Below are 18,694 nucleotides of genomic sequence, written 5' to 3'. Positions count from 1 at the left end.
GGAGCTCGAACCTGATTCTGCTCTCACAGAGTGTCGCGATTCCTCCAGTAGCTTATGCCACTGTAGACAGCCCCCAGTATGATGTTTGGGATGCAGAAACTTTGGTTGCAGGGTTGGATTATTACAAAGTCAATATGTCTCCTATCAAATGGCGATTCGTGCGGCAATGGAGCTTAGAGTAAGTGAAATAGCTGTCTTGAATAGGAGCAAAATGCTGAGATAATCTCATAGGACTCCATTTTCGAGAGTACAGCCCATCGGCTGTCTTAAGTCATATGTGAACGGAATGTGGGACCTACACCATCACCTTCTCAGTAGGCTGGATTCCCTTGTTATTCTCTCATCTTTTGCCAGTGTGGCTAGCTCTCCGGGTCAGTCCAACTATACGGCCGGAAACACCTTCCATGACGAGCTGGCCAAATACCGACTCAGGCAGAGAGAAAATGCAGTATCCCTGGACTTCAGTATGTCCCTAAACTAGGAAGAAGCTGCTAAACGGTCGTCCCAGATCCGCTCCGTCCTAGATTTAGTGCAGCCAGGGGTTATTGCTTTACTGGAATACTACTGCGACAAGCGACATGTCTATCGGATAGCCTCTCTTATCGCCGTGGAGATGCGAACCTTCCTGCTTGAGATAAGCACTATTATTGATTGAGTACACACATAAAGCGTCTTTTGAAACGTTGCCCTCCAGGGTCTTTGTTGGTTGTCCCAACATGACGACCCCTGTTGACACTCTCGAAGGGCTTGCTAAACCGCTTTATTGTATGAGGAATTTATGATCAGCAAAGGAATTAGACTTTCAAATTACATGAGACAAAGATCGCTGTTGTTTTGAAGTGAAACCAAGAATGAGCGAGGAAGATAGGGAAGTGTCAGATTTGAGTGCGTTTTACCAAAGGGAACCTCTTCCATGTGTCGAGCATCATTCAAATTTGTCTCTTCCTTGAAGCCATGGCTCTAGCGTCGTGTCCCACTCCATCTCTCGATAGACCTTTTGGCGTGCACCTATAGCCGCACTTCAGCAACGCCTTCGAACTTGTCGCAGGGTACCCTGCCGATGAGTTCCAGTTTGTTGTGGGGACAACACCGATGTCAACGCTCAAGGAGACATAGATCTTTGTGGCTATTTATTATACCATTATCTTTGGAGGTCGTGAAGTGATGCGAACCGAGCACCGTTCCAATTGAGGTTGCTGTTTCTAACTCACAACTTCTCCCTCACCGTTATTAGTTCTATCCTGCTCACGCTTTACATCGAGGAGCTCATTCCTACCGTCTTCCGAAACGGCATTTTCTACGCCATATGTCATCGGAACGGCAGCTGGACGAACCACCTAGTTGTTCTATACTACGTAGGTGAAACTTCTAAGCCGATCGTGTGTAGCGCAGACGCTGAGAATTGGTTAGTTGACATATTTAACTAAATACCTCGAGCTTCTCGATACCATATTCTTGTTTCTCAAGAAAAGCCTTTGACATTCCTCCACTCCTACCACCATGGAGCGACTGCCATCCTGTTCCACCTTGTCACCTACAGCAAGGACGGCAAGCCTCCCAGCACCCGCCGAACCCTCCGACACATGTTCCAAGCAGAGGTAAACCCCAAGGCGACGGGCATCCAGACCGTCAATGCCTCGGTTCGAGCCCGAAAACTTCAGGTGTAAAATTAATTGGCACGGTAATGCCAGGGATTGTAACATAGTCAAGGCAACACTGATGGTCTTGAGCTAAGGGGGTCAGAAGATCTTGATGAATCTGGTATCAAGTCCAACATGATTGAGGTATAACAGAACATAGGTTAGGATATTGCTGTAATGTGTAGCATAATACTAATATAGAAAGCATATCTTGGGTATGAGGCACCTGCAGATCTCCTCACCTGATCATGTCAACATAGAAGCTTTGAAACCCGAGATTGAAAGGCTAGGGTATACACGCTGTTCAGAGATCTAACAAGTTCTCACTGTACGCCAAAGTCAGACTTCTCATTGGTGGATGTAGGAACCAGACTCAGGGGTAACATTGTAGTCCCGGGTAACTCTCGCATGAGTCAGATAGACTTTGGCCTGAGCTCCTGCGTGTCACTATAAGAGTTTCACTATAACGTGCTGCAGGTCATATCAATGATTTCCTCATCCGATTGGGACGCAATGAGAGTTGAAAGTGAGGTGATGGGACTAGGCCGAGAAAGGATAGATCTGCCCGGGTCAACTGTTATTCCGCACAACAGCGCCCCGCAAGGCCCCACGTGACGAGCGTTCGGCTGGCGGTTTTCGCCTCTGCAAAGCCGCGGTTGGCACCCGAAGCAACTTAGCAGCTGGCTTAGTGGCAGTTCCATTCACGAAGAGCTGCCTGGTGACTGAAACCTCCCCCATCGTCTCGCCGCAAACTCTGGCCCCTGGCTTCCCTCCATGATTCGATGATACTCGGGCGATACTCCCTCGCAGGATGTACAGTGGTGTTTTTTTACAGTAGTACGATCAACGTTTCTCGTCATCTGACTCATCTTCCTGGGTACGGCTTTGCTTAACCAACTAAACTATGGAGTCAATCTCCGGCTACTCGGCCTCCGCAGGCAGACCGCGATCGTCCGATAACGCTTCCACCAGGGACGAAAGAACAACGAGTCCCGAAACATCTACCTCAGCAACGGAATCGATGGAGGACAATGAGACGGTCTTTCTCAATAAGCCGTCATTGAGTGAAGGCAACGTCTCCGGTGCATCTCCGATTCAGAGTTCCAACGCCGTCGATACATCGAATGACGAACCACGTAAATGTTGGATTTGCTACACGGACGAGACCGAGGACTCTCCCCTCAATACAGAATGGCGCTCTCCTTGTCCATGTGCCTTGACGGCGCACGAAGCCTGCCTACTGGATTGGCTTGCCGACTTAGAAAACCCCCGGTCCCGAAAGCGAAACGGCCGCAACGCCAAGATGGTGTGCCCCCAGTGTAAATCCGAGATTGTCGTCTCGCGCCCACGCAGCTATATCGTTGACACGGTGCGGATGTTGGAACGGGTTGCTGGTCGACTGGTTCTTCCGGGTATGGTGTTCACCCTTGCGGGCACTGTCTGGGCTGGATGCTGTGCACACGGCGTGTATTCTATGTATTTTGTTTTCGGTCCGGAAGATGCCCGGCAGATTCTGGAAGAGAGCGCGGATGGGTCATGGAACTCGGGTCTCAATCTTGGGCTGCCGCTCATCCCACTGGCGTTGATCTTCTCGCAGACTCGGTATGCGGAAGGGCTGCTCCCAGCTATCCCAGTACTGTTCTTCGCCACACATAATCCCGGTCATGATCCCGATTTCGATCTGTGGCCACCTAGCGCCGCGATGACGTTTGCGGCTCTGCCATATGTCAAAAGTTTCTATAGCACCATTTATGAAAGGATCTTTGGCAAGTTGGAAAGGAGGTGGATTGCGGAAGTGCAGCCTCGGCAATCGGATGTCAACGAGTTCGACGACAATGCGCCTCCCGAACACCCGGAAGCCGACCCGCCTCGAGATGATGGCAATGGCCATATCCTCATGGAAATTGATCTGGAATTGCAAGTAGGAATGGGCGACAACAATGGGGCCGGTGATCAAGGCCAGGGCGCGGATCAGAATGGCCAGATGGGGCTAGGTCGACGAGACGACCTGATCCATGAAACGAGCAACCTCGCTGATATCATCCTCGGGGCTCTCGCGTTTCCGGCCATATCCGCTTCGATGGGCGGGCTACTCAAGTACGTCCTCCCGAAAGCCTGGACCGCGGCGCCGTCCGCGCTGGAACGCAGCCGACCGGGGCTTCTACAGACGCGATGGGGCCGAAGTGTGGTTGGCGGCTGCGCCTTTGTGCTGCTGAAAGATGCATTGGTTCTGTACTGCCGATGGAAGCTGGCGCAAACCCACCGGCGACGGAAGGTACTGAACTACGATAAAGCCAAGAAGCGAGTGGTGGGGAAACGGTGAAAGCAGGGTCCGTCTTTCGGTAGCAGCGCTACTCTTATGATACTCAATGTGACGAAGCATGGCGCGGGCGTTTTGCATGGGATTTGGATGAATACCGGACGATACACTCTTTATCTGCATATTGGCTTTCTTGCCTCCATTCTCATGATGTTCTATACAAAATGCCACAGACATTCAAGAAACCCCAAATCAACCCTTGATAATGCCCACCACCTCCCCCAGAGAATCCACCACATAATCGGGCCCTAACCCTTCACAAGCTGTCCTATCCCCATACCCATAGCGACACCAACACACCTTGCCCCCGATATTCCTCGCAAACTGAATGTCGGCCACCGTATCCCCCACCACCAACACGCCGTCCGCCGCCACCTTTACGCCAAACTTCTCCTCCAAGATCGGCACCAGCACATCCACAAAACTAGCGGGATCCGGCTTCCGCTGCGCCCCGGGCGTCTTGTCCCCGATGATCAGGTCCTCGGGCACATACCCGGCCAGGCCGTTCCTCTCCAGCGCCGTCTTCACGGCCGCCACGCCCTTGTTACTGACGATGGCGATGGGCACGGTGTGGGCCTGGAGCTCTGCCAAAAGGGTGTGGGCGCCGGGGAAGGCTTTGATGAGGAGCTGGCCGTGGGTTGCGTAGAGGGCGCGGTATTTCTCGATCCAGGCGGTTTCGTGGAGGGCGAAGGTGGCGGGGTCCGGGTGCAGGGCGCGGAAGGTGTCGGAGAGGCCGGCGCCGCTGGCGATTAGGCGGTGGACTTCGGGTTGCGGGGGCGCGTGGGCGGGGAGGAGCGCCTCGAAGGTCAGTTTAATGGTTTGCGAGATGGATTCATGGGTGTCGAAGAGCGTGCCGTCGAAGTCGAAGATGGCCAGGGTGGTGGGGGGCATTTTCGTTGTTCAATAATTGACTTGAAACTCTGGTTGTACTGCGTATAGAAGTGAACTTGGAAGGGTTGGTTGTTCTTGAATCTTGTTCTTAGTTCTTAATTTATTGATCTCAGTCGATCTTTCTAGGGTTTGGTGGGCTTCGGGAGGGGCCGTGGAGATAACATAGGGGAACTCGGTGACGTGTCTTGCATAGTATCGGGCGTCGTATTGAGTTGACTAGTGCTGACTTGTCTCGGAATGTTTCTCGAGTTTTGTTAATAGGCTCTTGTTATTTAGTCGATTTCCTTGGCTGTGTATGTGTATGTGTACGGAGTACAAATACTATACCCCGTAACTACATACTAAACCCACTATAGTCCCTGAACTGGAAAGGGTAGGGCTGATCGACCTCATCTAGACCAGCAACCAGCAAGGGGATTAATCCCCATTGTACTCCGTATTACTTCTGGGTTACTCGCAGTGACCATGGGAAGGTCATACATACCCCGTAAATTGTCTTGTACCAGAATTAATATTTCACTCGGCTTCGGAAAGAGTGCAGGACATACGTGTTGAAGCCCCGAGTTCTGACCTTAGATCCCAAGACAGTCTACAACAGAGTATATTAATTTGATTATGAACTGCTTAGTATCCTGAGAAATCTTGATCAGTTCACACGGGAAATATCTATACCTATACCTATATATTTGCTATGAAACTAGAAAACTAGATTGCTATGTATTAGTGTGATTTTTCGCAGTCTCAATCAGAATCTCATCCATGAACCCAATAGGTTTAGGGCTTGACGGGGTCCCTGACGAGCGCTGCCACTTTAAGAATTCTATGCTACATCTTGTTTTAACGCTAGGAAGAGTCGCATACTGCCACTAAATTGGCGGCCATTCCTATTAACCCCGTAAAACATTAATTAGATTAGTTCACTTTCAACTATAAGTCAGTAAGATAAACACAACACCATGTGATCCAGAATGCAACTACAACAATACAATCCAATATAAATACCCCAACTACAACATTACTTCACCAACTAACCCCCCAAACAATAAATAACCACAAACAAACTCTTCCATCCTATTATATTCATACAGAAAAGACAGTGGAAAATGCCCCAACCCAAACCCCCGATCATCACCCTCGACCCACCCCCCTCCACGCTCATGCAAACCTTTCTCTCCCCCACCGCAACCCCCCAAGCAATGCAAACCACCATCCACGGGCTCACCGCCGCCCTCATCAGCACCGCCAAAGCCCACGACCCAGCCCTCACCAACCCAACCATGGTGCCCATCCTGCGCGGCGCCCTCCCCATGTTCGTCGCCGCCGCACCCCTCTTCACCAGCACAACCTGCATACTCGCCCGCTGCAGCAAGAAAAAGGGCACTCAGGACGTCATCGTCGAATGGCCCGGTCGTCGACCCTTCCCACCAGCCGCAGACGAGGGCAAGCTGGTCGTGCTGGACACACTGGTCGCGACGGGGGATACGGTCGTGGCGCTGTGCGAGGAGCTGTGGGCGATGAGCAGCGGGCGCGCGGAGAGGTCGGTGGGCGTGTTGTGCTGCTATGCGGCGCCCGAGGCGCTGGAGAGGGTGGCCGCGTGTCCGGTCGTGGAGTATGTGGTTGTTGCGGCGCGGGCGGAGCGCTGTGATGAGGCTGGGTATCTGGTGCCCTATACGCATGGCGATATCGGGGATAAGATCTACGGGGCTGCGTGGAAGGGAGTTGAGCTGCCGGTCGTGGCGGAGGGGGAGGATGTGGAGCGTGTTGTGGAGGGCGTGGAGCGCTTGCTGGTGCGGAATGGCGGGCTGTGGACCTTGACGCATGATGGCTTGGGTGTGGAGCGCGAGATTCGGTTCCCTTCGTTTAAGAAGGCGTGGGTGCGTTTCTATCTTCCCCGTGTGTGGTGGGTATGTCCTTTTGCTAACGGTGATGAAGGCGTTCATGCAGCGGGTTGCGGAGGCGGCGGCGACGTATCGGCATCATCCGGAGTGGACGAATGTATGTTGTTGTTGTCTCTGGGCTGCTACTTATTTGATAATGTCTTGCTGACGTTTACAGGTCTACAACAAGGTCTCGATCCGCTGGACCACGCACCACCCGAAAGGGCTGACCCAGTTGGATGTGCAGCTGGCGCAGCTCTGCGACAGTTACTGTGAACCGTAGTTTACGCATGTTGATAAATAAAGCTCGATGCCTATGTACATAGCGGTCTATACCTTCTTCCCAATGGAAGCCCCAGCCAGGACGACTCTCGCCGCCACAAAGAAGAACACACTGCCCACCATCATGGCGCCCGCGAACACCTGTAGCCCCCAGTAGGTCCGTGCTGGCGACTCAGGATCGCCCCTGCGATCGGGCTCCCCGTGAGCGAAGCGATGCTGATACAGGTGAATAACACGCCCTGGCGCACCCCGGTCTTGGTCACGTCGGGCGAGATCTGGCTCAGGAGGGCAGGGACCATGCCGACGAACGCGCCCGAGGCGAATCCATACAGCAGGCTGAAGACGATGTAGATGGCCGCGCTGCCGGGGGAGAGAAGCGTGCCGGGGAGCCAGAGGACTAGCAGGACTACGGCGGATAGAGTGCACATGGCGATCATGACGTTGAATCGGCCCAGTTTGTCCCCGAGGTAGCCGGGTAGGATCCGGCCAGGAAGGCTATGCCGGGTTAATCGGACTTGCTTGTGGGACGAATTGAGGGTTATGGTACTTACCTTGCTGCGTTGAGGATGGTCAGCAAGTACCCAGCCAAGTCACGATTGACCCCATCCTCCTGCGCCTCCACGATCACGTAGTTGATCGGTACGAACATAGCGAAAAACCCACAGCAGGAAGCCAGCATGAGGAGAATAAACGGTATCTCTGAAAAAGGGCCGACATAGTCCGTCAGCTTGACCGGCCGTGGGACGGGCGCGATTCGCGACCGAACGGTCAGGTTGGCAATGATCAGCATGGCCAGGACCATGAAGCCCGAGATACGCAGCGACCAGCCGAATCCGATGCGTGGCAGCAGTCGCGACAGCATCGTGGGGAACACGACCCCGCCGAGGGAGGAGCCGCTGGACACAATGCCAAAGGCCAGGGCGCGCCGCTTATCGAACCAGGTCGCGGTGCAGGAGAGCGCCGGGTAGAAGACGAAGCTGGCGCCCAGCGGGCTGCAGATGCCCTGGGCGAGAATGAACTGGTAATACTCGTGCGAGATGGAGGTCATCATGAGACCGAAGACGTGCAGAAACGTCCCAATGAGAAGGAGCCATTTGGGGCCGTAATTATCGAAAACCTGAAGAATCGATGAACGCTGGCCATGCAAGTAGAATTAGGGCTTATGGAGGGTCATACTCTTCCAATCACCAGTCCCGCTGCAAAGAGAATAAACGGTTCCAGAGACAAGATCCACGAGATGCTGGACGCCGAGTACGTCCGCAATTGATGGGCTTGATAATAGTCTTGGAAGATTCCAATGGCTGGCACTTGTCAGAGTGGAAGCCACCACTAGATAGAACCATTCGTACCGTTCACCCAGCCAAATCCACAAAACAGACAGCACCATGCCCCGGCCACGACTGTCCAGGCGCGGAGGCCGTGATCCACATGCCTCGCTGCATCCTCCGAAGTTTCAGTGGCAGCCACCGTGCCTTTCAGCTCCGCAGTCGGATTGGTCGCCATGGTGGACACTTGATTGGTCTTCGAGCAGTTGTCCTGCGATTTGAAGAACACGCCAGCAGAAAAGAAACGGATTTCGACCTTTGAGTTTCTGTATGTAGTCACACGTTTTCACCACTGCGGCTGAACGGTATGTGAGCCTCGTGTGCGGAAGCAAGGGCGTAAAAATTTTTCTTCCTTGATTTCTTCCCTTCATGGCGTCCCCTACCGCACGAGCCAGCCAGTCGGAGTTAAGGTTAATTGGGAGCCCCCAGGAATCAAGCCTTAATACAAGAGTGCTATAGGGGGATCATTGATTTATCCCTGGCCAGAGTTACATCGCGTGGGTCCAGTCAGACTTAAGGGAGCACAACGGATACGAGGTATGCTTTAGCTTCACTGCACATCGAACATACATCCCCGAGGATTGAAAACTAATGAGATGCACACGACTGCATACCGAAATTAGACATTGCTCTCTCCTTCCTGATCCTGTCTCGCATATTACCTAAATGGCGTTGAGGCAGCTGGAGTTCCGTGGATATCAATGTAAGGGTCCTGCACCTCGGATTACGCCGAGAAGGCCCCACAGCCAATCGGGTGGAGCTGCAGATCGTAGAGATCAGCCCTAGTTCCATACTCGTGTCGACTCATATCATCCTGGGGAGTAGGAACAGAGTCAAGAAAAGTCGAAGAGAGATTGAGACCTGCATTACTGAAATGATAAAAGCAATATCTAAAAAAAAAACATACTCAAGTGCAAGAAGGAATGATTAGACTACACTACCCATGATGTCCCAGTATTGACCATACAGTAGATCTCTGCAAGGAGGCGGAAGGAAGTCCCATTTGCACGAATTCTACGACAATATCATACTAAAAATATCTCATAGATCACTGCAAGGTCTGGGGAAGACCGGGGTACATTTGATCTAACGGCCTGGAACATTATTGCCCATAAACTCCGCATCGCTCTACAGAGATTATCGCTTGTATATTCTCGTTAGGGCTAGAATCTGCTTACGGTGTCTCACCAGAACGTATCATGAGATCATATCAATCTAACATACTTCCTCGGACATGCAGGAGATTCAGGTATGTCACGCTACTGCACAATCGGCAAAACCATGCGTCTGAATTGCGGAGGTGATGATGAGCCCTGAAATTCCGTGACCCGATTGGAAACTGTGGCGCATATCGATGATTAAGAACATGCTGTAAGCAGTATCGAGCAGAGGGTGCTGTACGAGCTTTCTTATAAAAGGCAGTCGTTAAATACGTCGACCATGGTAGTGCTGTGGAACTGGTCTCTGAAAGTCGAGATAATGGAGTCACTTCTCACTGCCATCCAGGCCCTCGTCCGTGAGACACTCAAGGTCCCACGCCTTAAACCAACTCGCTCCGATAGCAAGCACCCACCGAGTAAACAGCCGCACTCAACCTTCATTTCCTCAGAGATACACCTGTCCCCCTTCGAAGAGCTTCCTCCTGCCTATGAGCCTTCAACGTGGTGGCTAGACGGTCACTGTCCTGCACATCCCCACTTCGACAACGCTGATAGAATCCGACTGCGGACGACGGAAGTCAAGCGTCCCCTACTTCAGTACATCTTGGAAGGATGTCGAATCCTTCTGAAACGAGCGGACAACAAGTCACTTCTACTCCCATTCGATCAACAGAAGATGCTTTGGAGCGCAGCCATCTCCGTCCATAAGTTCGGCGTTCTATATCTCGCCACTCGCTCAGAATGTCGTGAAGAGTTCCTACCAGCCGTGGAATCCAACCTAGACCGCTTCAATGAGATCGTCGCCTTCCTCTCTCACGACCACAATGCCATCCGTGCCATCAACTACGGCGTCCACCGCCTGGTCAACAGCAACACTTTCACAGTGGACCACCAAACCAAACTCGTCCCCCCAAATGCCATATCATCCATTGGCCCAGGCCACATTGCCGTTCGAGAAAAAGACTTCGACAGCGATAGCACCGACATGCTGGACAACTCGTCCGCACTCTGGGACCTCCATGACTTCGCCCACCTCACCGCTGCGTCTGTGTGTCCCGAGCTATACGGCTCCAAATACTTCACGCATCTGATCAAACTCCCATCGAAGTTGACGGCTCTAATACGTAGCCCGAAAATGAAGACGGCAGACCCTACGCCCCGTTGTTCGGATGGGGTTGTCTTCAGCGAATTGCTCACGGTTCTGTTCACGTCTGAGATTGAGGCGGTCCAACGAGCGGAGAAAACACATACCTATGCCTCTCTCGCCGATACATTGGCCGAGGACGTGGCCGATTACCTGATGGGGAAATGCGAGCTTCAACATCTGACGACGGGTGCCATGCTACAGGCGAAGAAGCCTATCAGCGCGGTTCAACTGGCGACCTTGGTCCAGAACAAGGCGTATGAGCTGACCGCCAGCGAGATCGAGCAGCGGGTGATGACCAGGGGTGGTCCGGCTGGGGACTCCAGGGACGAGCTGGACAGCCGCAGCCCGTTCGAGAGAATCAAGTTCCTGGCCCACTGTCGAAGATGGCTGTACTTCGAAGTGAGGAATACAATCAAGCATCGGGCCCATAAATTGGCATACAAGAAGGTAGCAGAGCGTATGCTTGCACAAGGTGATGGCAGCTCTATTACTACCGATGATCGAGTTCTGTTAGAACAGGTACTAGACCATATTCGCTATGAGGGTTGGGAAAGCAACGCCATTGTGAACCTTTGGCAGGCAATCATTGATATGAATTCGGAGGGTCAATCTGCTACGCTGTAAATCTGAGCGAACCATGGAGACTTCCTAGAATGCAATTAGCGATACTATCCATACTGCTATCTGGTATATAGAGGTGGAGAACTTCTTCATATGGGAAACAGTCTCAACCGAAAAAGAGTAACCAGGAAATCTACCATCGCAAGTAAGTAGTAGGGGTCGCGTCAGAGTTAGTGATAACTCTTCTCGATGAAGAGCTGAGATCAAGGATTCTACACGGATAATAGTAATTTGTCCAACGTAAATAAAAAAAAACAGCTTGTACAGCCGCTATCAGGTGAGTGAGTGGTGGTGCACCGAAAGAAAAAAAATGCGACACCAGTGAGATTCGAACTCACGCCCCCGAAGGGAATGCCTACGCTAATCCAAATATGGCATAGCAGGGCATCGCGTTAACCACTCCGCCATAGTGCCTTACTCGTCGGAACTCGAAAAAAATTGTGCATTGTTACGGGCTCAGCATTTTTACTACCTAATCTACTATTAATACAAGTGTGGGTTCTCTGTATGATTTGCCAAACACTCTTCGGATATGGACTAACAATATTGATGACACCCTGGTTGTGCAAGGGAGTGCCTTGATATGCCCACGCTAGGGATCACACAGTTGACTGCCAGTGGATATTCGAGACAGTCTGAAGCACAGGGTACAACCTTCCCGTTAATCACATCCTAGCTGCTGACTAGTCTTAGACTCGGTGATGAGCAGTCATATCGGGAGAGTGAAAGAAGTCAAAGATGCTTGGAAAGAGAAAAACATCTTCAGTGGCGTGAACGAATGCCAAAGATGTTCACTGTAGCCTATGTATATGGCCACGATGCATAAGTCATGCTGTCGAGAAACATATTGATCTGCGAAGTTCTGACAACATCAACATAACTAATATCCTAGTTAACGCCTATATCTAACCGCTTGGGCTAATGTTAGCCCCAATGCTTGAATCATGATACTCGACTACCAAGAGACGCACCTGTTGTTAAACGATAATCTCTACTGATGTTGCCCGCTACCTGGCAGAGACCTTATTGAGCAAAGGAGTCGGGGAATGATAACGATGTCAGCGATGAGCTAGAAATAATCAAAACACGAATATCGAGTCGCTCATGAATCATGACTGAGATGGGTTGCGATGTACCTTGTCAACGTTGTACGCAGCGGAAGTATACAGTTCGTTTAGGATATAATCTCCATCACTGCGTCCAACAGCATAACAAGCTGTTTACGTGGGGTCGCTCATTATTTGTATCATTAAATCTCTGCTATCTACTTCATACTCAGGGCCAGAAATGGTGGTATTGCTCGAGACCTTAGGGACGAAATATACGAGTCACAATATTTCTTCAACCAAACAGAGACTGCGGGGTGAATGGCAAGGAATGCTGGGTGTAGAGAAACATGTCTACTATCAGAACAATCCCTGCCAACAAGTTTACCTTCTCGAAGAAAGATGAAATAATTCAGACAATACCCAGTGACAAAGAAGACGGAACATTATTGATGCCTGACAATAGCAGTATGACAGACTAAGTTGATGATAACATCGTTGTTGCTATCAACAACTTATTTTAAAAGAATCTGATAACGCATTGGCTTCCTCTATATACTCTAAATAATTGAAATATTAATCAAGTAAGGCACTTTGGCGGAGTGGTTAACGCGATGCCCTGCTATGCCATATTTGGATTAGCGTAGGCATTCCCTTCGGGGGCGTGAGTTCGAATCTCACAGGTGTCGATTTTTTTTCTTTTCTCCGCTTCACATTGTTGTTAATATACGCAGTTGGCAGTTAGTTAGTTTTTGACGGGGGAATGAATCTACTACTACCAATGCCCATGCTAGCTTCTATATAATATTGAAGGCCTCCTTGACCCCGACAACGGACACTGTCCATATATCATCCTCCTGGTTGGCGAGTGGGACCTCGCACCTGGGAGTCTATCATCGTACTCTCTATGTACATACAACATGCGTCTTGTCGAGTCACTGGGCATGTAGTGTATAGATTGGGCACCGGAAATTGCCCCTCATAAGTCACATCCAGTATACCTTGACATTTCTCATAATAACACCAACACTTGGGCCGTAAAAGACATCTGCGTTCGATATAGCTCCGCAACAACGACCGCTTAGCGATCCTAATAGAGATGTTATTAAGGAAAATACAAGAACTTATTACTAATATGAGAGCATCTATTTCAGTACAAAAGCAGGAAGAAGTATTGCAGTACGACGGTGAACGGCTCAAAAGGAAAATTAAACTCATTAGAGAAAGAGATACAACATTATGGAGAGATACGATATAGATGAATTAAAAAATGTTTGAATCAGGGGAAGGATCTCCGAAAGTAGAACTACCATTGCTGAGTGCCAGCACGATTCTCCTTGCAATAGTAACGAAAATGTACTCACCCATCTCAAACTACCTTTTAGTTGTTAGTTCATGATAAGTCAATACATCGCAGGACTTGGCCCGGTAGTACATTGACCCCTTCTGTATTCTTTCGCGTCCAAGCGAGGGGTTTTTGGCCTTGTATCTCGGGCACCCAACCCAACCTGGTGGATATAGCTTCTTAGTGAAGCTCCCTTTTCCCTTCCTCTTTCAGCACTTCCATACAAAAGCCATTCTCCTCATGACAAGTCAAGTTCAATCTCCTGAGGTTCATTGGGTTTGCAAGGGGGCCATTTCCTTTCTGTATGAAGTTCATCCTCGCATCGTGGTTAAGGTCCCTAAAGCTGGAGAGTTTGAGAGGGAACAATTTTAGAAAGAGCTCAAGATCTACGAGACCTTCTTGCAAGAACTATCTTGCTCTTCTATAGTGCAATGTTTCCAATACGCCGACAACGGAATTTTCCTTGAGCATATGCGAGGTGCGAAACCCTATTGATGCTTCACAGCTGAGCTGTGTCAGACTCAACTAACTGCATCACCAGATGAGTCCCTTTGGTCTCGGATACAAAGTAATCATGTCCGAGACGAGCATACCATGATAGTCACTAAAGTAGAAAGATTGGAACCTCTAGCCCTGCGAAAGGAATGGATGAACGATTTTGCTCAAGCCGTTGCTTTTCTTCAATCTCTTAATCTCGCGTATGGCGATCTACGACCCGAGAATATCTTACTTGATCGTAACCGATTAAAACTGTCTGATTTTGATTGTACTGGAGAAATCGGGACCGATTTCGAAGCTTGTATGGCTCCATATGGAAGGGTCCTCGGTGATAGCAAGCCAGAGGAAGGACGACGTGGAAGTTCCGGCCTTTTGGGTCCTCGAACGGAACAATTCGCCCTTAGCTCCTTGTATTATTTAATCAACTACGGCGTGGAAGTCTATGGGGACCAATGTCTCACTGAAGATCCCAAGGAGCATGGTCCCAAGGTTGTGGAATTACTACAGAACATGGATTTTCCCAAGCCCAACAGTGACCCGCTAATTGACGAAATTATTGACAAGTGCTGGCACAACAAGTACAAGACGATCGCGGACTTGGCTTCGAATATTGAGATGCTAATATCGGGCTGTCCGGACGCCAGAGGCAAGCCAACAAACTCCAACAACAGCGAACCACAGGGCTACGGTCGTGGTGTACATCCAGACAACTTAACAGAGGATTTCGTATGGAAACGAGCTCTGTGTCAGAATCTGCAGCGTCGCGGGCTTCTCCAACTCCTATCTTCGGGAGAGCCTGAGCATCTGGGATTCACTCTCGGATGGTATCGGCACACTGCGTGCGGAGGAGATACGTGAGAAACAGCGACGGGCCAAGTCACTTCATTACAATCATCTGGCTACGGTCGGTACTATTGGCGGTTGGAAGCAATATTATTTAGTTGAATTGTTACGTCCTGTCTATCGTCTGAGGTTCAATTCACATTGAACTGGAAGGTATATAGGTTCATTGCTGTTCTATGTGAAGCGATTCCTGTATACAGAGCCTTCTAGATCGATTACCTTTTAGGGCCTGCTCGTTATAAACAGAGTGCTGAGCCAGATCGTGGGAAGTCTGTATGGACTCGGACACTTCTGTACTGGCAGATCCTAGATAGGGCCGTAGGGCTAGAATTAGGGTTGGGATGCGCCGTATCCCATGACCCTAACAACGCCGATCAATTTGAACTATGGTTGTACCCTTCATATGTGTTAATAACTAATAACATCTAAACTAAAACTTATAGAGCCAAGCCCGCTGCGCATCTCTTCAGTTAATTTGAGGGAACAGAATATCTAATGTCCGAATTAATAAATAAGATCTACTTCACGAGCAGTAAACTACGTGTATTACTGTTGTACAGTACAACCAAGTACGGGTCCCTTGCGGAATGAGGGTTCAGAAAATATAGTAATCATTGTAAGGGGCCGGTTCGCAGCTGGTAAGATTATCATCTAGATGAAGGCTGCTTCAAAAGATTGAGAAATGGCCTATCAAATATCAAACGTCCGTACGACGCTTGGTATGCAAAACTTCCATTGGCGCATCGACGCCGTAATTCATGGCTTTCTTGAGATCTCCCAAGAAGAGACTTGCAATGCACGCCACGACACTGAAGGGAACTGCAATGATGTAGACTACCCTGAACCCATCGGCATATGCCTGTTTCAGGGCGTGGATACCGGAATTGAGGATTTCCGAATTGACTCCCTTGATGCTTTCCAAAGCTGCACTGTCGTCGGATGACAGAGCCTTGACAAAGGCTTCGATGGAAGACTTCGGCAATCCCGCATGTAACGCCGCTTTGGAAACATACTCAGGAATATATGTCTTTAAGCGTGCGCTAGATGCGGCCGAAAAGATAGCCGTAAAGACACTTGCAGCAATAGCCCGAGAGCAAGTCGTGGCTGCCGTTGCGGTTGCGATCAAATGATGCGGTGTTGAGAGCTGAACCCCAGCAATTACCAAGACTAACGGGGCACCAAATCCCACCCCAGCCAGGGCGATGAATGCCACGGCGTTGAAATCACCACTCGGTTGAACTGTAGACAGCCCAATGAGGCCGCAGGTGAAGATGAGGAAGCCGACGAACATTGGAGAGCGGATCGTACGGAACTTCGTACTATAATAGCCGTAGATCACCGTAGCAATGGCAGAAGCAAGCCAGTAAGGAATTTGCCGAGCAGCCTCCAAAAATGGGTCCATTTCGAACAAAGCCACCGTCCTATCAAAATCGGAGGTCAGTAAGTTGGACATCAGAACCCTGGAAACGAAGTGCTTACAGAGCTGGATAGAAGACAACGATTGCAAAAAGCATGATCCCTTCAATAAAAATGAGGCCGATACAGATAGAAAATGTATAGCCCGCATTCTCCCTGGTTCTTCCCCCATGAAAGAGATCATGGTGGAGAATTCCAACCCTGGTAAATCTCCACTCGTAAATCCCAAAGGCGATCAAAAGGAGTATTCCTATGATCAAAGTAGCCAAGACGGTCGCACTGGACCAGGTATAAAGGCCTCCTCCCAGGTTGAGTCCCGTCAGGAAAATGGACAATCCCGCAGTTAGCAAGAAGAACCCTGGAAGATCGACAGAGCCAAATTTTTGCCAGAATGACAGATGGTCAAATCGAGTGTGTCTTTTAGGGGGCCTATATCCGATTAAAAGCCCAATCGCTGTCATTCCCCAGAGAGCCATCTGAATCCACTTCACATTTTGTCAGATATATCATGACTACGGCGGCTTGAGGGGGTCACGTACATAAAAGTTCCTCCAACCAGTGTGAGGATTTGATCTCGTCAGCGCACCAATTATCAGTGGTCCCGAGCAAGCACCGACGGCTGCAGCAATGTTGATCCAGGCTTGGACCACTATGGAATTATGAAAAATCAATGAAACCCTTTAAACTGGGAGAAGATTTCAGGCCGAACTCACTGGGTCTCCATTTTCTAGGCAAAATATCACTCGGAACGCAGTAGGCCAGCGGAACAGTGGCAAATCCAAAACCGATCAGCACCTGAGCTGCTATGAGACGATATATACTGGTTGATCCGGGCGCAATTGCACAACCAATAAACGAGATAATGGATGTTCCAACAAGAAATGCCTTTCGGGCCTGGAATGTATCCGATAGAGACGCAATGAGAGGCGCGAGGACAGCTTGGACGAGCGACAGGGAATTCGGAACCCAAGTACCAGCGGTAGTGTTATTAAGGTTCTTTTCAATATATGAAAGCTAGCGGAAGAGTGTCAGCTTGCCAATTGATTGCAGAACTGGCGAAGACTCTAGTACCGCAGCCGGGGGACTGAGAAGTCCAAAAACTTGCACGAGATTCAGCAGAAACATTGCAGCCAAAGCAAAATACGTCTGGGCATGCAGCTCTGGCTCTTGATCCTCCTCGTACGTTAGATTTTCTTCAATATGCTCTTTGGCATGTTCCACATGTTGAAATTGTTCAGCGACATCGTGCTTGCCATCACCGGAAACAGTCTGTCCGGGGGTGTAAGACATTTCAGATAGGGAGAGGATAGCCAAAATTGAGATAGAGAATTTAAGAGAATATAGAACGATACAATTTCAGGGAAAAGGAGCTACATCCCTTATAAGTTATTTTCTACACCCTAAGGCCTATTGCTTAAATCGGCTGCTGTCCCCGCGTTTTCCCCGGATTTTAGAGCTATGATCTTCCCCGCAAACAGATGCCAGGTCCCGCAAGACATGAAATGCATTATGCTACCGGGTGCTATGATCTTCCCCACAAACAGATGACAAGTCCCGCAAAACATGAAATGCTACCATGACAGGTCCCACAAGACATTACTACATGCTACTTTCGCGCGTTCTGCCGAGTTTATAGTGACTATTATAAGAGAAATACGGCTTTGTATAGCGTTGTCTAAACAGTATACAAGAGATACGCGAAATGATGTATGGAGATTGTTTCTTACACCAAATTCCCTTTTACCAACGCGATTGTACAAATTACTTGGCCATACGTTTCGGGTATAGGACGGGTATGCAGCGGGTTGCCACCATCGAACCTCCAGAGAGCTCCTCTTTGTTAGCCCAGGAGTATTAGTGCGAGAATAAGGTAAACTGCTCCCAAACGAATGTTCGCCTGTGATTTCAATCGTGCTGTCCATATCCTTCCCAGATCTTAACTGGATTCGGACACGTGGGAACTGTACGAAGCTAACGATGGCGCACCCTGTTGAGCTGACTTTTGAGCAGTGGCTTGTTTGGTGTCAGGTGCCCAGAATACATTTCTAGTCTGTAATTTGCTCGGAGATTCAGAGGAAGGGCGCTTTTGCATCTATCCTGAGCAGCAGATATGCCAGATGGCTCAAGTTGGATACAAGTATCATCTGCTTTGAATGTTTCACTTTCATCGTAACATGTTGCAGGGCTTTGCCAAATAGATTTGTGATAACTATGCATGTCATGCAGATGATGACGGAAGCCTCGCTCATTGTCGAAAGCCTTCTCGCAGAAGTGGTCTGGACA

At 49.7% G+C, this 18,694-nt stretch overlaps 8 protein-coding genes and 2 non-coding genes across 10 annotated transcripts; 6 read left to right on the top strand and 4 right to left on the bottom strand.

Moving 5' to 3' along the window:
- Positions 1-134: 134 nt before the first annotated feature.
- BDV37DRAFT_288107 (KR domain-containing protein) lies at positions 135-1,667 on the top strand (the record flags this gene model as incomplete). Its single annotated transcript, XM_032088223.1, has 3 exons — positions 135-178; positions 232-464; positions 1,438-1,667. 3 exons carry the CDS (start codon positions 135-137, stop codon positions 1,665-1,667), a joined length of 507 nt encoding a protein of 168 aa, XP_031936194.1.
- A 776-nt stretch (positions 1,668-2,443) lies between these two features.
- BDV37DRAFT_17124 (RING finger domain protein) lies at positions 2,444-4,058 on the top strand. The gene has a single exon (XM_032079333.1). The coding sequence runs from the start codon at positions 2,545-2,547 to the stop codon at positions 3,961-3,963; it is 1,419 nt and encodes a 472-aa protein (XP_031936193.1). The 5' UTR covers positions 2,444-2,544; the 3' UTR covers positions 3,964-4,058.
- Positions 4,005-5,524, bottom strand: BDV37DRAFT_17133 (HAD family hydrolase). Its single transcript, XM_032079337.1, has one exon. It carries the CDS (start codon positions 4,849-4,851, stop codon positions 4,153-4,155), a length of 699 nt encoding a protein of 232 aa, XP_031936192.1. The 5' UTR covers positions 4,852-5,524; the 3' UTR covers positions 4,005-4,152.
- A 386-nt stretch (positions 5,525-5,910) lies between these two features.
- BDV37DRAFT_290646 (uncharacterized protein) lies at positions 5,911-7,106 on the top strand. Its single transcript, XM_032088758.1, has 3 exons — positions 5,911-6,725; positions 6,784-6,846; positions 6,907-7,106. The coding sequence occupies exons 1-3, from the start codon at positions 5,955-5,957 to the stop codon at positions 7,009-7,011; spliced, it is 939 nt and encodes a 312-aa protein (XP_031936191.1). The 5' UTR covers positions 5,911-5,954; the 3' UTR covers positions 7,012-7,106.
- On the bottom strand, positions 7,083-9,108 carry BDV37DRAFT_262185 (putative MFS monocarboxylate transporter (Mct)). Its single transcript, XM_032083391.1, has 5 exons — positions 8,959-9,108; positions 8,360-8,872; positions 8,187-8,311; positions 7,562-8,127; positions 7,083-7,505 (listed from the first exon to the last, which is right to left on the bottom strand). Exons 2-5 carry the CDS (start codon positions 8,511-8,513, stop codon positions 7,133-7,135), a joined length of 1,218 nt encoding a protein of 405 aa, XP_031936190.1. The 5' UTR covers positions 8,514-8,872; positions 8,959-9,108; the 3' UTR covers positions 7,083-7,132.
- A 446-nt stretch (positions 9,109-9,554) lies between these two features.
- On the top strand, positions 9,555-11,465 carry BDV37DRAFT_262182 (uncharacterized protein). The gene is made up of 2 exons (XM_032083390.1): positions 9,555-11,290; positions 11,349-11,465. Exon 1 carries the CDS (start codon positions 9,776-9,778, stop codon positions 11,264-11,266), a length of 1,491 nt encoding a protein of 496 aa, XP_031936189.1. The 5' UTR covers positions 9,555-9,775; the 3' UTR covers positions 11,267-11,290; positions 11,349-11,465.
- Positions 11,466-11,576: 111 nt separating this feature from the next.
- BDV37DRAFT_t213 lies at positions 11,577-11,677 on the bottom strand. The gene has a single exon. It is a non-coding gene; the product is annotated as a tRNA-Ser (tRNA).
- A 1,220-nt stretch (positions 11,678-12,897) lies between these two features.
- Positions 12,898-12,998, top strand: BDV37DRAFT_t214. The gene has a single exon. It is a non-coding gene; the product is annotated as a tRNA-Ser (tRNA).
- Positions 12,999-13,894: 896 nt separating this feature from the next.
- On the top strand, positions 13,895-15,010 carry BDV37DRAFT_275726 (kinase domain-containing protein; the record flags this gene model as incomplete). The annotated part of the gene is made up of 3 exons (XM_032085442.1): positions 13,895-13,987; positions 14,027-14,132; positions 14,196-15,010. 3 exons carry the CDS (start codon positions 13,895-13,897, stop codon positions 15,008-15,010), a joined length of 1,014 nt encoding a protein of 337 aa, XP_031936188.1.
- Positions 15,011-15,692: 682 nt separating this feature from the next.
- BDV37DRAFT_288100 (trichothecene efflux pump) lies at positions 15,693-17,701 on the bottom strand (the record flags this gene model as incomplete). The annotated part of the gene is made up of 5 exons (XM_032088222.1): positions 15,693-16,416; positions 16,475-16,896; positions 16,951-17,060; positions 17,125-17,425; positions 17,483-17,701. The coding sequence occupies 5 exons, from the start codon at positions 17,699-17,701 to the stop codon at positions 15,693-15,695; spliced, it is 1,776 nt and encodes a 591-aa protein (XP_031936187.1).
- Between the last annotated feature and the right edge of the window lie 993 nt (positions 17,702-18,694).

The sequence above is a fragment of the Aspergillus pseudonomiae genome (assembly GCF_009193645.1).
Source record: "Aspergillus pseudonomiae strain CBS 119388 unplaced genomic scaffold BDV37scaffold_109, whole genome shotgun sequence".
NCBI classification, from domain to species: Eukaryota; Fungi; Ascomycota; class Eurotiomycetes; order Eurotiales; family Aspergillaceae; genus Aspergillus; species Aspergillus pseudonomiae.
This window is presented reverse-complemented; position numbering and strand designations above follow the sequence as displayed.

Excerpts from the sequence above, each read along its gene's own strand:
- BDV37DRAFT_17124 (XM_032079333.1), top strand. The coding sequence starts at position 2,545 with ATGGAGTCAATCTCCGGCTACTCGGCCTCCGCAGGCAGACCGCGATCG.
- BDV37DRAFT_262182 (XM_032083390.1), top strand. The coding sequence starts at position 9,776 with ATGGTAGTGCTGTGGAACTGGTCTCTGAAAGTCGAGATAATGGAGTCA.
- BDV37DRAFT_17133 (XM_032079337.1), bottom strand. The coding sequence starts at position 4,851 with ATGCCCCCCACCACCCTGGCCATCTTCGACTTCGACGGCACGCTCTTC.
- BDV37DRAFT_290646 (XM_032088758.1), top strand. The coding sequence starts at position 5,955 with ATGCCCCAACCCAAACCCCCGATCATCACCCTCGACCCACCCCCCTCC. Across the intron at positions 6,726-6,783 it reads CTTCGTTTAAGAAGGCGTGG|GCGTTCATGCAGCGGGTTGC; the intron begins GTGCGTTTCTAT and ends ACGGTGATGAAG. Across the intron at positions 6,847-6,906 it reads ATCATCCGGAGTGGACGAAT|GTCTACAACAAGGTCTCGAT; the intron begins GTATGTTGTTGT and ends TGACGTTTACAG.
- BDV37DRAFT_262185 (XM_032083391.1), bottom strand. The coding sequence starts at position 8,513 with ATGGCGACCAATCCGACTGCGGAGCTGAAAGGCACGGTGGCTGCCACT. Across the intron at positions 8,312-8,359 it reads TGGATTTGGCTGGGTGAACG|CCATTGGAATCTTCCAAGAC; the intron begins GTACGAATGGTT and ends GACAAGTGCCAG. Across the intron at positions 8,128-8,186 it reads CGGGACTGGTGATTGGAAGA|GTTTTCGATAATTACGGCCC; the intron begins GTATGACCCTCC and ends TCGATTCTTCAG.